Genomic DNA, 15,417 nt, shown 5'->3' with positions numbered 1-15,417 from the left:
GGGAAATTAGTCTCAAGTCAAGGGCACATTGTTTTTAAAAGTTCAGTCCATATTTTTCTCATAAAGTAGATGGAAGTGGCTAGCTAGATTACATCCATGGCTTTTTCAGTTAAAATTTGACTTAGTATTAAATTAGAATGGTCACGGGATATATTTTTAGTTCACATCTATCTTAGTACTCTGGCAAAGGGTATAATCCTCTCCTCATATCAGAGTTTTGCGTTTCATATTTCATATATCCTCCAGAATGGACAGGATGTTAACTTTTGTATGTGAGGCCTTCAAATAACCCTTGACAAGATGAAAGAATGGTACTAGTAGGGGGTGACAAGACTAAAACTGGGAAGACACACACACACACACACACACACACACACACACACACACACACACATTGAGGTTGTGGTACTAATATATGCATGTACTTATGGTGCATACAGACTTACAGTATATATCAAACTCATCCAGCTCATCTAACAAAAGATAATTTTTACCTTGCATGCCCCTTCTATTAATATCAAGAAAACAACAAAAATAATTTCATAGGAAGGAAACATGTTCATTGTGTGGACTAAACTTTCAATTTATGTAATACAAATCATTGTGTCTGTTTTCCACAAAAATAAAGTCTCCCAGTGAAGTCATTTTCATCAACATTTTATGTGAAAATAAACTACAAAGCAGCTCATTATTTTATTCGTTAAAATTTCACTTCCCTTAAAATGAAATATTCTACAATATAATATGAGTTGTCTATAAATATTTCTGTAATAAGAAATGCCATATTACTATGAAATACATTGTATTAATTTCTGATATGGAGACATTTATTTTTTGCCGCTGTGGTCTCTCCTTGACCAAAATAAACCACAATTTAAACAATCCTTTCTTCTTTGATTTTCAGTGTATTTCCTCACAAGTCTTGAACATAAACTTCAAGCAACACAACTTATTTCTGTTTTCAGCTAGAATTTAACCGCTTGAAAATGTAACACGTGTACATTTTAATGACTTTTTCATAAAAGGATAAATGCCACCATTTGAACAAAATATACTAGCTTGTAGGTAGACTTGAAATAAGGCATTGGGTGGTCCTGGTTTACTGAAATACAACAACAACAATAACAACAAAGCAGCTGTCCTTGTCTTCACTGTCAAATTAAACACCATATTTCGGATGTTCTTATCCAGTGTATCAAATTGACCTACATAAAAATGATTAAGATGAGTTATGTGCTCTATTTAATGCATCAGTTCTTTGACTCATATATCATTGTGATACACAGATAATACATGGTTGGTTTCAGTCATTAAATGCAATTTGTGGCAAGGAAAGTCATGTCTGTTTGTTTCAGAGGTGCCATTCATCTTGATCCAAAGTTATTCTGGCAGTATGAAATATATGGTATGTGAAATGTACACACATTTATTCTGCCTGACATAAAATTAAAATCATAAAAAATATGTATTTACACATACTAGACAATATTTCTTTATTAGTAATTACACATATTATTGATTCTATTTGTGATGTAATATAAAAAGTGGCATTTTAAAATTTAAAGATATTAAAATTGTGAATTCCTTTTAAATTTTATTTGCACATAATAGGCTTTGTCACTTTGTAATGATCAATCAAAATTCACTTTTATGTTGTCGTTGTAAAAACTTTGTCTCTATGGAAACGTCATGTCTTTCATCTCCATTTTGTGAAATTTGAAATTACAAACTTAAAGTGACATTTATGCACTGACTCATAGAAGTACATATTAAACATGTCCATGTAAAGACGAATTCAGTAAATAATGTATAATAATGTCACAATCATAAAAAAAAACACCGTTTTGAAAATAAAAATGTTTGCAAATTTTGCTATGAGCTATCATGACCCCATTAAAGGTCACACACTTGTAAAACAGTTTCATTGGATAAAGCCTAGACATAATAAAAGCAAAAACCATAAAAATTTGTAATGTTCTATAAACGTAAGTAAATTTTATGAGCTGTACATAGAGATAGCACTCGTCATTCTACATTGAACGATATCTCACTCTCACTTGCAATAAAACTGATGGAGGGAATTAAAACTGTTGAAGAATTGAGATGAAAAATGAGGCCCCTGTGTGGACAAGACAACTGTAACACACATTCTGTAAGATAAATAGTTGACGCAGTACCTACAATGAATACTGTAAATATATACCTAGTTATCTGTAATTACACTGAGAGTTACTGAGAACAGTTATCATTGTAATTCTTATAGCGCCATTACTTTTTACATGCCCAGAATACCAAGTTATTATAGTATTGGAAACTGTAATGTAGATCACTTGTAAGGTCACTGTGTATGACGGCAAACTGAAATGACATGTATCGTAATGATAAGGTGTACATTCTCTAAGGTCATCCTTTATGACAGCAAACTTTAATTGTCATCAAATGGTTTGTATGATTTCTGTGATGTCAGTGTTGTTCATATTAACTGCACATTTTATTTTCTGAACTCTGTGTTGAATAGACTGACCTCCGTTTTTGTGTCTGATTGAACCCCATTATCTAGTATTCAGGTATAAGGGCAGCAGGTAACATTTTCTCAGAGATTTTCATTTAAGACATATTGCATTTCACTTTCTGGCAAAGCTTTAAAATATCCCTTGTAGCATACTTAGTCATATATACAATATTGGACCTACGCCAAGCAAGTTTGACCAATTACTGTAGCCATTCTGGCAAGTGAAGATATACTTAGTCATCTATACAATATTGGACCTACGCCAAGCAAGTTTGACCAATTACTGTGGCCATTCTGGCAAGTGAAGACATACTTTTGCTGCTGCTGAAATGAAAAATAATGCAGCAAAGGCATGTAGTTTTACAACGTTTATACTATGACACATTGAATACCAATCAGTTCACCTTTATTTAGAATCTGTATTTATACTCAGTCATTGCACACGCAGCATGGTATCGCATTGTGATTTTCAAAACTTACCACTTTTCAATATTCCCCCACCCCTCCCTCCTGTGAGGATAATGTTTTCAATATTCCCTTTCCCTCCCCCACCCCTCCCTCCAGTAAGGATGATGTTTTCAATAGTCATCTTCCCTCTCCCACCCCTCCTTCCTGTAAGGATGATGTTTTCAATATTCCCCCACCCTTCCCCTGAGGATAATGTTTTCAATATTCCTCTTCCCTCTCCCCCCCCCCTCCTTCCTGCAAGGATGATGTTATCCATTTCAAAAGACACTCTTATTATTAATGACTGTGTTTTTATAGCTTGAAAGTAGTTCATTCTGCTAAGGTAAATATGTTAAAGTTTCCAAATGATACTTGGAGCCCACCAACCAGGTAGAGAATATTAGACTCAGACACAAAGAAATTACACTGAGTTACAAACTACACTAAAATGTACTTGGGTGTGAATGTGCGGTGAACTTCAATTAAATTTCACTAGCTTGTTAAACACTGGGGGATACTTACTTTAAGTGTGAAGTGGTCTCATTCCCATATTAGCCTTGTAAGTGATGGCTATTGAAGCTGACCAAATCATCATGTGGTGTGGTCAAACTGCATGTACATTAAATTCTGTACATGGTATTAGGCATACTAGTATCCACAGGTGGGGTATTAAGTCAGGCAGAATTACAAGTTGAGCTAAAAAATCTGGATTTAGTATTAACAGCAGAAAGTAAGCTTCAGGAAAGAAACAATAGGCCATTTATTTTGTTATCATTAAATAAAAAAGATAGTTGCAGATTGACTTTGTCAACTTTTATCTTCTTTGTCATCTGACTATTGTCTTCATGGAAAATGATCAATTAATATATATCTAATGTAAAACATAGAAAGGAACAAAGGATAGTGAATGTTTTCATGTTGACTTTCTTCTTTCCCGTATAAATTGAACTGGAACTTTAGTCCTAACCTACTTCCGGAACATTCCCAGATGACCACAGTATCCTTGTTGTCATGTGGTGGACCTCTTGAACAAACCACCAACATAGATATACTGTCATTATTTCCTTAGTCTCAAAAAACCACACATAGATGTACAACACTACAAAATTACAGGCTTGATGTAAATTTACCGACCATTTTGCAGTCGTATTTGACCTAACAGCTGGCAAGTCTGGTCTCTACTTAGAATCTGATGTTTTGATTTAATCTCCCTTATAGCTTAATCTCTGATCCTATACTACAGAGGTGGAACAGTAGATGGATTTAAGATAAAATTTAGATTAATCTTCCTACTACCACCTCTTCTCGTTAATCATCACACCTCTACACAGCATTATGAGACTATTCATAGAGAAAAGGAGAAAATCCATTTCTTCTACTTTGTACAATCTGTACATAGAGAAATCTGTCAAGTCAGATACAAAGTGTTTGATAAAAATCTGTACGTAGAGAAATCTGTCAAGTCGGATACAAAGTGTTTTGATAAAAAAAATGAATTATTGTGCTCAGATTGACTGCAATTGCCAGAAGCGGTTAAATTAGTTATTGAGGCCGAGGTGTCCTTGTGAAATGGTTTCGGTCTAGGTCATTGTATTGCTTTGTGGATCAACGTAATTGCCATAGCGATTATGACAAGTGGGTAATAGCTGCCTTTGAAATGAACACAATACTCGTCCAAAAACTGATGCCTTTCACACAAAGAAGTGTCAATTATAATCAGCAAACATACAAACTGTGGTTCATTGCAGTTTCAACTCATGTCTTCGATTGTCAATGTACATTGTAGACTTAGCTTTTAACTGATATTGAGAGGAATATAGGATGAATCATTCGGTGCAATGGACATGACAGGTCGCATAAAACCTGTGTAATCAATGAAAGATACTCAACAATGAAAGTAAAAAAGGGTAAATATCAAACCATCAGTGATGTACGTTTCCCACTGTGAAATTGATCTTATGACTTTTACTTCCATAGAGATCAAAAGAACCGGAAATGTGGAACCGAAATGTGGAACCTTATCTTGTCTGTCAGCTTGAAATCCATAATGAAGATATAAACTAGAGTTTGAAATTTGAAACGTGAAATTGATGTGATTTCATCGCACAATTCAGTATTCAAAATGTACATTTCAGTCAGCTGTATGGATATATATTTGCATAACAATAGGAGTAGTGATGCAGTTGACAGAGACTAGAGTTTTGTCAATCCAGCAGTGCCAGTAGATCATATTGTACTCCTGTGTTTTGATGGATTGTGTTTTAATGTGATATATGATGTGGTGTTCAGTTTCTCTGTACATATTATATGTTGTCCTTCTTGGGAAGAGTGGAATGGATTCCCCAGTAATGCACATGGTAAACACATTAATGAAGTCTAATCATTTAGTGTTTGTAGTTAGTTCTCAAATTACTCATTAGGAATGGTAATTAGTGGTAGCTAGACACTATTGTTCATTGCTAGTCTAGCCATTATAATCACTTCACTTGTTGGAGTCAGATTGAGAGGCTGGCGTGATATCGTTCTGGTACACGTGTTGCGCAGGGTAGAACATCGGAGTCTAAAAAAAACATTGGAAAATGTCCAAAATGGTGCAATCATCATCCTCAAGGTACATGTAATTTGTACATTATTTTCACTTTTATCTCTAGATGTCGGTAGTCACTGTCATGCTAGTGGTACATGTAATTTATACATTATTTTCAGATGTCTTTATATTAGAACTAGCAATAGACAAAAGTCCTGAATTATACCGGTAGTCACAGTTGTGCTAGTGGTACATGTACAGGCAAATTTAACTGTGTTTTGTGGTTTCCATACTTCTTAGTATAAGTATTTCAACCTGAGTGATGGTAGAAGTTCTGTGTTTCAACATTTTCATTCAGATATGTAGTAATGTACAGACTTTTCTAAAAACACAAATATGGCAGATTTAACTGTAAATAATAGACAATTTTCAGCCAAATCTAAATAAAAAAAAACACACTGAATGGGTTTATGTGTAAATGTCTGGTTTATACTAGATTATGTACTCTAAGAAAGGATTGAACAAATTGGGGCAAGACTGAAGTACATTGTGAACACATATATTTGGCACTAAACTTATTTAGTTGAAAAAACTTTGTGCCAAAATAAACCAGTATGAAAATCACTTTTACTGATAAGTTGTGAGTAACTACATGTAATAAAGTCTGAATTGTTCAGCATGAATCAGTACATTTAATAACTTATACGAAAGTAATGTGGTCGTATATAAATACACTTTAGTCATAGCTGTATTTTCACTAACAATGTTGTGCCAACATAAAGATATTCACATATATATATATATTTTGTATGCAGTTATTTCAATCCATTGTGGGGTTTTTTTAGGTGATATTTTGAGTTTGAGATGTTAAAATACAGCATGACTTACTGTAGTTGATAAAATGACTGTTGGTGTTACGTCCTTTGTTCAATATTCAAAATTATCACTTAGACAGCAATGGCCTCATGTCCTTCAGATATGCTTAAACACCCATACCTCATTACATCAAATGTTGACATGAGTTCAGTCATATGCTAACTCTACAAATACCAGACTATTGTTAGGTTTGTCTACTTGCTAGATCTGTGACTGGCATATTTTATTTTTTCCTTGGATGGTGACAAGAAATGCTGTGTGCCCAATTATTCATTTGGTACATCTATAAATATACAAATGTATGATGAATATAGAACAATTGTGGCAGTTTAGAAACAAGATTATAACTTTAATATCTAAACAGCAAATGGTCAAATTTGAACAAGGGAATGGAAACTGTCAAACAGACAAGCAGTAAAATTTTGTCTATGTTACCAGATGAATTATGGGTACCATTCATAGTCAGTGTTTACACAAAAACTACCAGCAAAATAAATTTGACCATGTTTTGTATGTATTGCTTCATACAAGTAAATTTTGAATATAATTAGCGTTTTTTACATGTTTCAAGAAAAAGAACTCAGCAAACAAATTTCAAAAGTACTTGTTTACATATTTCAACTAAAAGAACTTAAACTTATTATTTCAAAAGAAATAGCAAAACCTAATTTCAATGCACCACTGGTTTTGTATATTTCTGATGCCCATTGTTAGTATAGCTGTGTTTTAATAATTAAACAAAACAATCAGTAAATATGTTAATGAGTATATCTCATTGTTTTGGCATTAATGAAGTATCCCTTTGTCATCACTTTAATTAATTAATTTCAAACACATTGTTTTGGTATGCACAATATTGACATAGATATACATGCATTTAGTGTTTTGAATTGATGAGTTGTTAATTAGCCTGTAACATGTAAATCATTTCAAAACAAAAGGTACATGTCCCCTGCCATTGTAACAAGATTAGTTCATGCATAGACCATGGAAGTATAACCCCACCAACACAGACCCTTGGGTCTATGGTTCAACAGTGAGAGTGAAATGTTTGCAGATATGGACTTGTCAACATTTATCATATGGTACATTTGTATTATGAGGAGGAACAAGTGAAACTAAACATTTATTTGTGGACTCCCAATGTTTTGTTGTTACTGTAGATGTGAAGTTAACTATATTGTTTGTTTATAAAGTAAATAAACTAGGGAAAGATGTTCCCCAATTTCATCATGTCATCCCCCCTCCCTCCCCCCTCTCTAAAGTGTATTGCCACTATTATATACTGTCCATTTGTACAACCTTATAGTACTTTCCCATGAGAGTTTAATCAGTTAAATCATCAATACTAAAGCTTTATTATGTATGGTTTAAATCCTATTGTTATTGTATCTATTGAACTGAAATGGCTTCATCACATGTCTATCTCATAATTTGCATATTTGGTTGTCTATTGTCACAAAGGGTCATTGACAGGATAGGTGACAGTGTTATGTAGGTCTTCTGGGTATACACATGTGGTATACACCAGTACTGTGTTGGTGTGTATGAAGTGAACTGTAGCATGAAGGCGATGAAGTGAATGCTTCAACATACTGAAAACCATGAGAAGTATATCTAAATAGCAGTCAAGCTTGTATGGTCCAGTGGTCTAGAACTGACTGTGTGCATTCTTTCAAACTCAAGACAGAGCAAGTGCAAAGCTGTAATCCGTTGATGAAAGACAGGAAACTGGTGGGTGTGTGTAGGATCATGATCAATAATCAATGACCCAGAAGTTTTCATACCGGTACCATCATGTTGTATTCGGAAGCTTATGTTTTACCGTGTACGATAAACTGTCTGAAAAAATCAACAAGGTGTTTGTACAGGAAGGGAAACAGATGACGGTTATTTCCAGTTTATAGAGTTTGGGTAACTACTATACACAATCATAATATGATGTACTGTGCTGTCATTATGTGTACAGATACATATATCATGTTATTCTATCATTCCCTTTCATTTGAATGTATTACTATTAACCTTGAAATCTAATTGTTCCATGCATTGCATTGTGTTATTTCATGAATACTTGTGATCGGTATAAAAGTATGACATTCTTTACGTCAAGTGAGGTCTGACAACCATAATGTAACAATATTATGGTTTATGTTTCAATGAATCGTTGTAGAAGCTTTCGTATTTTCATTTTGATAAAAAATCTGTATACTATGTAACAGGTATTGAACTCAGAATGTACTCATTATGTAGGACCCTTGCACCCCACCTTTATAATAGTCAGGTCTGCCATCTTGTGTCAAAACCTCAGGTGAAATGAGAAAGTGACATTAATTGTAGAGTACAGGCTGAGAAATCAATGGTGGCACGTATCAAAACTGTTTAAGATAATGAAGTCAGGTAAATCTCCTCAGAGGGGTAATATGAATATGATCTGTGTTGCCAAGATGTGATGGGATTGTAATGAGTAGTTTTATGAGATACTGATGTGTAGGGTCAGACTTGAGAGTTTGATCACTGTGATAGATATTGTACAGAGAGGTGGGAAACAAGTGTTCATAAGGATATTACAAACATTATCAGGACATGTATACTGGTAGGTATTAATAAGGTATGACCTTTAAATTGTGTTTATTCATAGTTATCTTATAAAGATTGTATCAAAATGCTAACAGAGAAAGGAAATATGTTATTTATATTAGTCACTTTTTACTTTAGTCTTTGGTATGGCTATTCTAAGACCTCTCATTCTGTCATTTATACATATCCTAGCAGTTAGTTAGCAGAGTACATTTGTATTCATTCCAAGGTTATTCTACAGTTGTAACTGTTTCAGAACATTATTCTTTTGACTAGCCATCATCCCCTTACCCCCACCTCCCACCCCACCAATGGGGAAGTATGAGGGGAACGTTTATAAACTAATGAGCTCTGGACAGTCAGTGCCATTATTCGTGATTTCAAAGAAACATCAAGTTGATCTTGTGCCTTTAATATCATTATAGGGTATCTTTGCTGTAGGCCACATTGCATCATGGGAGGCAGTAGAAATGATTATTCATGGTTGAACAATGAATATTCATAAGAGATGTTTTACACTGAAGGGAATAGGCACTTAGGAGTCAAACAATTTAACATAGATAATTCAAGAACGATAATGAAACTGAATCACTTATGCACTATGAATGTATTTATAGCTGAATACTAAATAACCAAGCTAATGTAAGGTGTGTGTAGTGTACCGGTAGCTATGTTAGTGGTATATTTTGTGCATGTATTTTTACATGAGTGTAGATACATACAGAGAGAAATGATAATCTTTTTTTGTTTTGATGGTAATATAAATTTAAATTGCTCTTTCTCTTCTATACTTTTAAATTCTGAATTCAATTTGATATTATAAAAAATGAAATGTATATATGAAATGAATCACTATGTGTATTGTCCATATCTATTTGTCAAACAATATATACAGATCCTTTTCTTCTTACTTTGCTTCAAAAAGTGGTTGAATTTCTACAGGAAACTTGACAGGTATACAACAACTGCAACACATTTATTCAATATTTATTATGGAATTGTAAGGATGTAAAATCAATCCAAACATATATTTGTTAGAATTTACCTGAATGCATATTTGAGCAGAAATCAATTTTAAATATATTTGTATGTATTTTAATTAATGAAAGAAATGTGGTTATAAATGATTGAATTTTATATTTCACCAGAAAAATACAAAATGACATGTTTGTAGACATCAAAGAAATTCAATTTACTTAGGATCATAGAAATATGTTACCTTGGAATGTATAAAACCTTGGCAATCATAGATTCTACAGCCTAGACTGACTAGCAATCATAGATTCTACAGCCTAGACTGACTAGAGATCATAGATTCTACAGCCTAGACTGACTAGCAATCATAGATTCTACAGCCTAGACTAGCGATCATAGATTCTACAGCCTAGACTGACTAGCAGTCATAGATTCTACAGCCTAGACTGACTAGCAATCATAGATTCTACAGCCTAGACTGACGAGCAATCATAGATTCTACAGCCTAGACTGACTAGCAATGATAGATTCTACAGCCTAGACTAGCAATCATAGATTCTACAGCCTAGACTGACTAGCAATCATAGATTCTACAGCCTAGACTGACTAGCAATCATAGATTCTACAGCCTAGACTGACTAGCAATCATAGATTCTACAGCCTAGACTGACTAGCAATCATAGATTCTACAGCCTAGACTGACTAGCGATCATAGATTCTACAGCCTAGACTGACTAGCAATCATAGATTCTACAGCCTAGACTGACTAGCAATCATAGAATCTACAGCCTAGACTAGCAATCATAGAATCTACAGCCTAGACTAGCAATCATAGATTCTACAGCCTAGACTAGCAATCATAGATTCTACAGCCTAGACTAGCAATCATAGATTCTACAGCCTAGACTAGCAATCATAGATTCTACAGCCTAGACTGGCTAGTAATCATAGATTCTACAGCCTAGACTAGCAATCATAGATTCTACAGCCTAGACTGACTAGCAATCATAGATTCTACAGCCTAGACTGACTAGCAATCATAGATTCTACAGCCTAGACTGACTAGCAATCATAGATTCTACAGCCTAGACTGACTAGTAATCATAGATTCTACAGCCTAGACTGGCTAGCTATCATAGATTCTACAGCCTAGACTGACTAGCAACCATAGATTCTACAGCCTAGACTGACTAGCAATCATAGATTCTACAGCCTAGACTGACTAGCAATCATAGATTCTACAGCCTAGACTAGCAATCATAGATTCTACAGCCTAGACTGACTAGCAATCATAGATTCTACAGCCTAGACTGACTAGCAATCATAGATTCTACAGACTAGACTAGCAATCATAGATTCTACAGCCTAGACTGACTAGCTATCATAGATTCTACAGCCTAGACTGACTAGCAATGATAGATTCTACAGCCTAGACTAGCAATCATAGATTCTACAGCCTAGACTGACTAGCAATCATAGATTCTACAGCCTAGACTGACTAGCAATCATAGATTCTACAGCCTAGACTGACTAGCAATCATAGATTCTACAGCCTAGACTGACGAGCAATCATAGATTCTACAGCCTAGACTGACTAGCAATCATAGATTCTACAGCCTAGACTAGCAATCATAGATTCTACAGCCTAGACTGACTAGCAATCATAGATTCTACAGCCTAGACTAGCAATCATAGATTCTACAGCCTAGACTGACTAGCAATCATAGATTCTACAGCCTAGACTGACTAGCAATCATAGATTCTACAGCCTAGACTGACGAGCAACCATAGATTCTACAGCCTAGACTGACTAGCAGTCATAGATTCTACAGCCTAGACTGACTAGCAATCATAGATTCTACAGCCTAGACTGACTAGCAATCATAGATTCTACAGCCTAGACTGACTAGCAATCATAGATTCTACAGCCTAGACTGACTAGCAATCATAGATTCTACAGCCTAGACTGACGAGCAATCATAGATTCTACAGCCTAGACTGACGAGCAATCAATTCATAGATTCTACAGCCTAGACTGACTAGCAATCATAGATTCTACAGCCTAGACTGACTAGCTATCATAGATTCTACAGCCTAGACTGACTAGCAATCATAGATTCTACAGCCTAGACTGGCTAGCAATCATAGATTCTACAGCCTAGACTGACTAGCAATCATAGATTCTACAGCCTAGACTGACTAGCAATCATAGATTCTACAGCCTAGACTGACTAGCTATCATAGATTCTACAGCATAGACTGACTAGCTATCATAGATTCTACAGCCTAGACTAGAGACATGTATATATTATAAATAAACACACACGATGTAGTAGTATTTAGAAGTGATTGTTTCCCAGGGTTGTTAAATGTCAAGTAATAGATTAACCTTTACTCTCTAGTCACATAAATTATATGTAATACTCTGTGTCATGTTGATTTTGTACACCATGTCAATTTCCTGGGAATCTATCCACCCTTGTGAGATATGTTGAGAATTGTATACTTAAAATAATAGCACAGTTATGATGATACACAGCAGGTGGTTTGTCTATTTCAAGTAAAGGATATACTGGTAATTAAATAGCCTGTAGGCTACTCACTGTACTAGATTCATTTATTTATATTACATTACATTCATTTACTACAAAAGTCCACTTTTAGATTTATTCAGCTTTTATTTCTTCAAGTAAAATGGTATTATTATGAATCTTCTTTCTCCCTAGGGGTATTTGTTTGTACATATCTGAGTACATGTTGGGAGAAAGAGGATTGAAACACTGATGTTTGGGGGGGGTGGGGGGGGGGGGGTGGAGAATCATAGGATGTGTAAAAGACCTTGGGAGAATATGGATTATATTTATATTATAATATTTGAAGGTTGTCTGTGCTGTGTTTAAAGGACAACTTGCATTGTATGTAAAGCCATACGTTTATGAAATATGGACAGACACTGAGTGCTTTTACTAAGGTTTGGGAACAAAGTTGGGTACTATGGTAACATCTAATTTGCATAAATGTCTACACCTTAGAGCTGCACATACTGCAATTGAACATTTTTGTAAAACTGGTTTATTAGATATATTGGCTGAATTGTATATTGACACTCTGCACAGTATTCTATCACCTGTAATTATATTGACACTCTGCACAGTATTCTATCACCTGTAATTATATTGACACTCTGCACAGTATTCTATCACCTGTAATTATATTGACACTCTGCACAGTATTCTATCACCTGTAATTATATTGACACTCTGCACAGTATTCTATCACCTGTAGTTATATTGACACTCTGCACAGTATTCTATCACCTGTAATTATATTGACACTCTGCACAGTATTCTATCACCTGTAATTATATTGACACTCTGCACAGTATTCTATCACCTGTAGTTATATTGACACTCTGCACAGTATTCTATCACCTGTAATTATATTGACACTCTGCACAGTATTCTATCACCTGTAGTTATATTGACACTCTGCACAGTATTCTATCACCTGTAATTATATTGACACTCTGCACAGTATTCTATCACCTGTAATTATATTGACACTCTGCACAGTATTCTATCACCTGTAGTATCATTGTAGCAATACACATAATACATGCATATGTACAATGAATCAAACTAATTTTTAGTCTGCACCTAAATATCATGAATTATGATTTCAACTTTACTATACTATTTATAGATAAAACAGACATCTAGCTGACATTGAAAATGTCTAGTTTGTTGGTATTTTAATAATTTCCATTGAATATATTGTTGTTTTGTTTAATAATTAGAATAAAATGATTCTTCACTTACAGCTAGTGCAGGTTTAATTACGTATGTTGATTGGAGCCTGGATAAAACACCTGGCAAGCTGAGATAGATTGTTAACTACTTCACATGCTAAGTTTAAAATACTGACAGATCATGAAATAAGTCATTGTGTAAGCATGGAATAGATTCCGTGGATGGTGTTTAGTGGTCATAAACATGTACAGAGTACAGATGGTCTACAAATGTATGAATATATTCAGTGTCATAAACACGTACAGAGTACAGATGGTCTGCAAATGTATGAATATATTCAGTGTCATAACCCCACCATTTTCTCTGTTTTTGTTTTCCCTACAGGCATGTAGCGATGTAATATAGATACCAATCCAAGCCATTTGTGCTTGGATCAAACAAGGAGACAAAATTATGGCAGCAGAAAATGGATTAGATGTTGTCATGACAACCAAAAACCAGGACACTTCATCAGAGTTTCCAAACAACCCACTGCTCAAGTGTGAAAATCTTGATTTTTCGTCTTACTCCATAGCTCCTGCTGTCATCTGTGCCTTAGCATTTGTGTTTGGTATCGTCTTCTGTTTCTTTGGTGAGTACATATGATACTTTAAGTATTTTTATCGCATTCAGACTACTGGCACATTCGTTTGACAATATTTCATATGAATGAACACATTCACCCATATATACATTTCCACATTCCCAGAGACTTTGGGTCATGTGGGTATGCATACATGGTGAGATACATGTACTATATATACATATAATCATGTCTGCGCATATTATGCAAATTTACACCTTATTCATAAATATATACATATGTATATTTATGTTTATCATTTCATATGTGTGAATACACACAGGTGTGCACACAGACGGATGGACGGACAGACAGACAGACAGACAGACACACACACACACACACACACACACACACACACACACACACACACACACACACACACACAAACACACACACGCACACACACACAGTCAGTGTTTTTAGTCAAGATATTACCACTGTAACAGAGGGAGGAAATCTAGTAGAACTTTGATAGTACTAGTATTAGATTTTCATACCTTGTACCATATAATTCGGGGGGGGGGGGGGGGGGGGGCAATAAAAAGAGGAACTTTGTTAGATGTATTCAGCACCCTCTAATAGCAAACACAAGTAGATAATGATTGACATACCTTGGACTGCTCTTCACATGTATTAATACAAAACAAAAATGTGGGTATTTTTATTTCTGGGCTTGTAAACAGAACAAGTATCAGTCCAACTAAGGCGAGCACCAGTTTTGTTTGAATATGGAAACAGGACTTCAAAGGGAATATTGTAGCTAGCTTGCTCTCTTTCATACTCATTACTGATACATATTGAAATCCATATATAGGATTGTCTTAACTTTGCCTTTCATTCAAATTACATGTGTGACAAAGGTGAAATGTTTGTCTAGTTGCTAAACATTCTGTCTAGTTATAATGATAGCAGTTTATAGTATACACCATGTATATGTAGTACCGTGGAACCTGTAATTAACCATTCAGATGTTTAACATTCAAATATGAACAGCAATTAAAATAGTTTAAGCTAAGGATTTCTAACTTGAGGGCATTTCATTTCCTTAAGTTACTGTAGATAAAGGACAGCATGAAACCCATGCTAATTACTTGGGTTTTTTATTTCCTTCCATATGCTAATATTG

General features: G+C 34.7%; 1 protein-coding gene across 2 annotated transcripts in view; it reads left to right on the top strand.

The window, feature by feature from the left end:
• The window catches only part of LOC144433609 (transmembrane protein 198-like), a 65,993-nt gene that overhangs the window by 31,663 nt on the left and 18,913 nt on the right, over positions 1-15,417 (top strand). For both annotated transcript variants that reach the window (XM_078121946.1, XM_078121945.1), the window contains exon 3: positions 14,051-14,297. In XM_078121946.1, coding sequence (XP_077978072.1) covers positions 14,120-14,297 — 178 coding nt within the window. In that variant the 5' untranslated portion in view covers positions 14,051-14,119. The remainder of the gene's footprint in view (positions 1-14,050; positions 14,298-15,417) is intronic.

The sequence above is a fragment of the Glandiceps talaboti genome, chromosome 4 (assembly GCF_964340395.1).
Source record: "Glandiceps talaboti chromosome 4, keGlaTala1.1, whole genome shotgun sequence".
Lineage (NCBI taxonomy): Eukaryota > Metazoa > Hemichordata > Enteropneusta > Spengelidae > Glandiceps > Glandiceps talaboti.
Note: the sequence above shows the minus strand (reverse complement) of the source record. Positions and strands in the feature narration are given on the sequence as shown.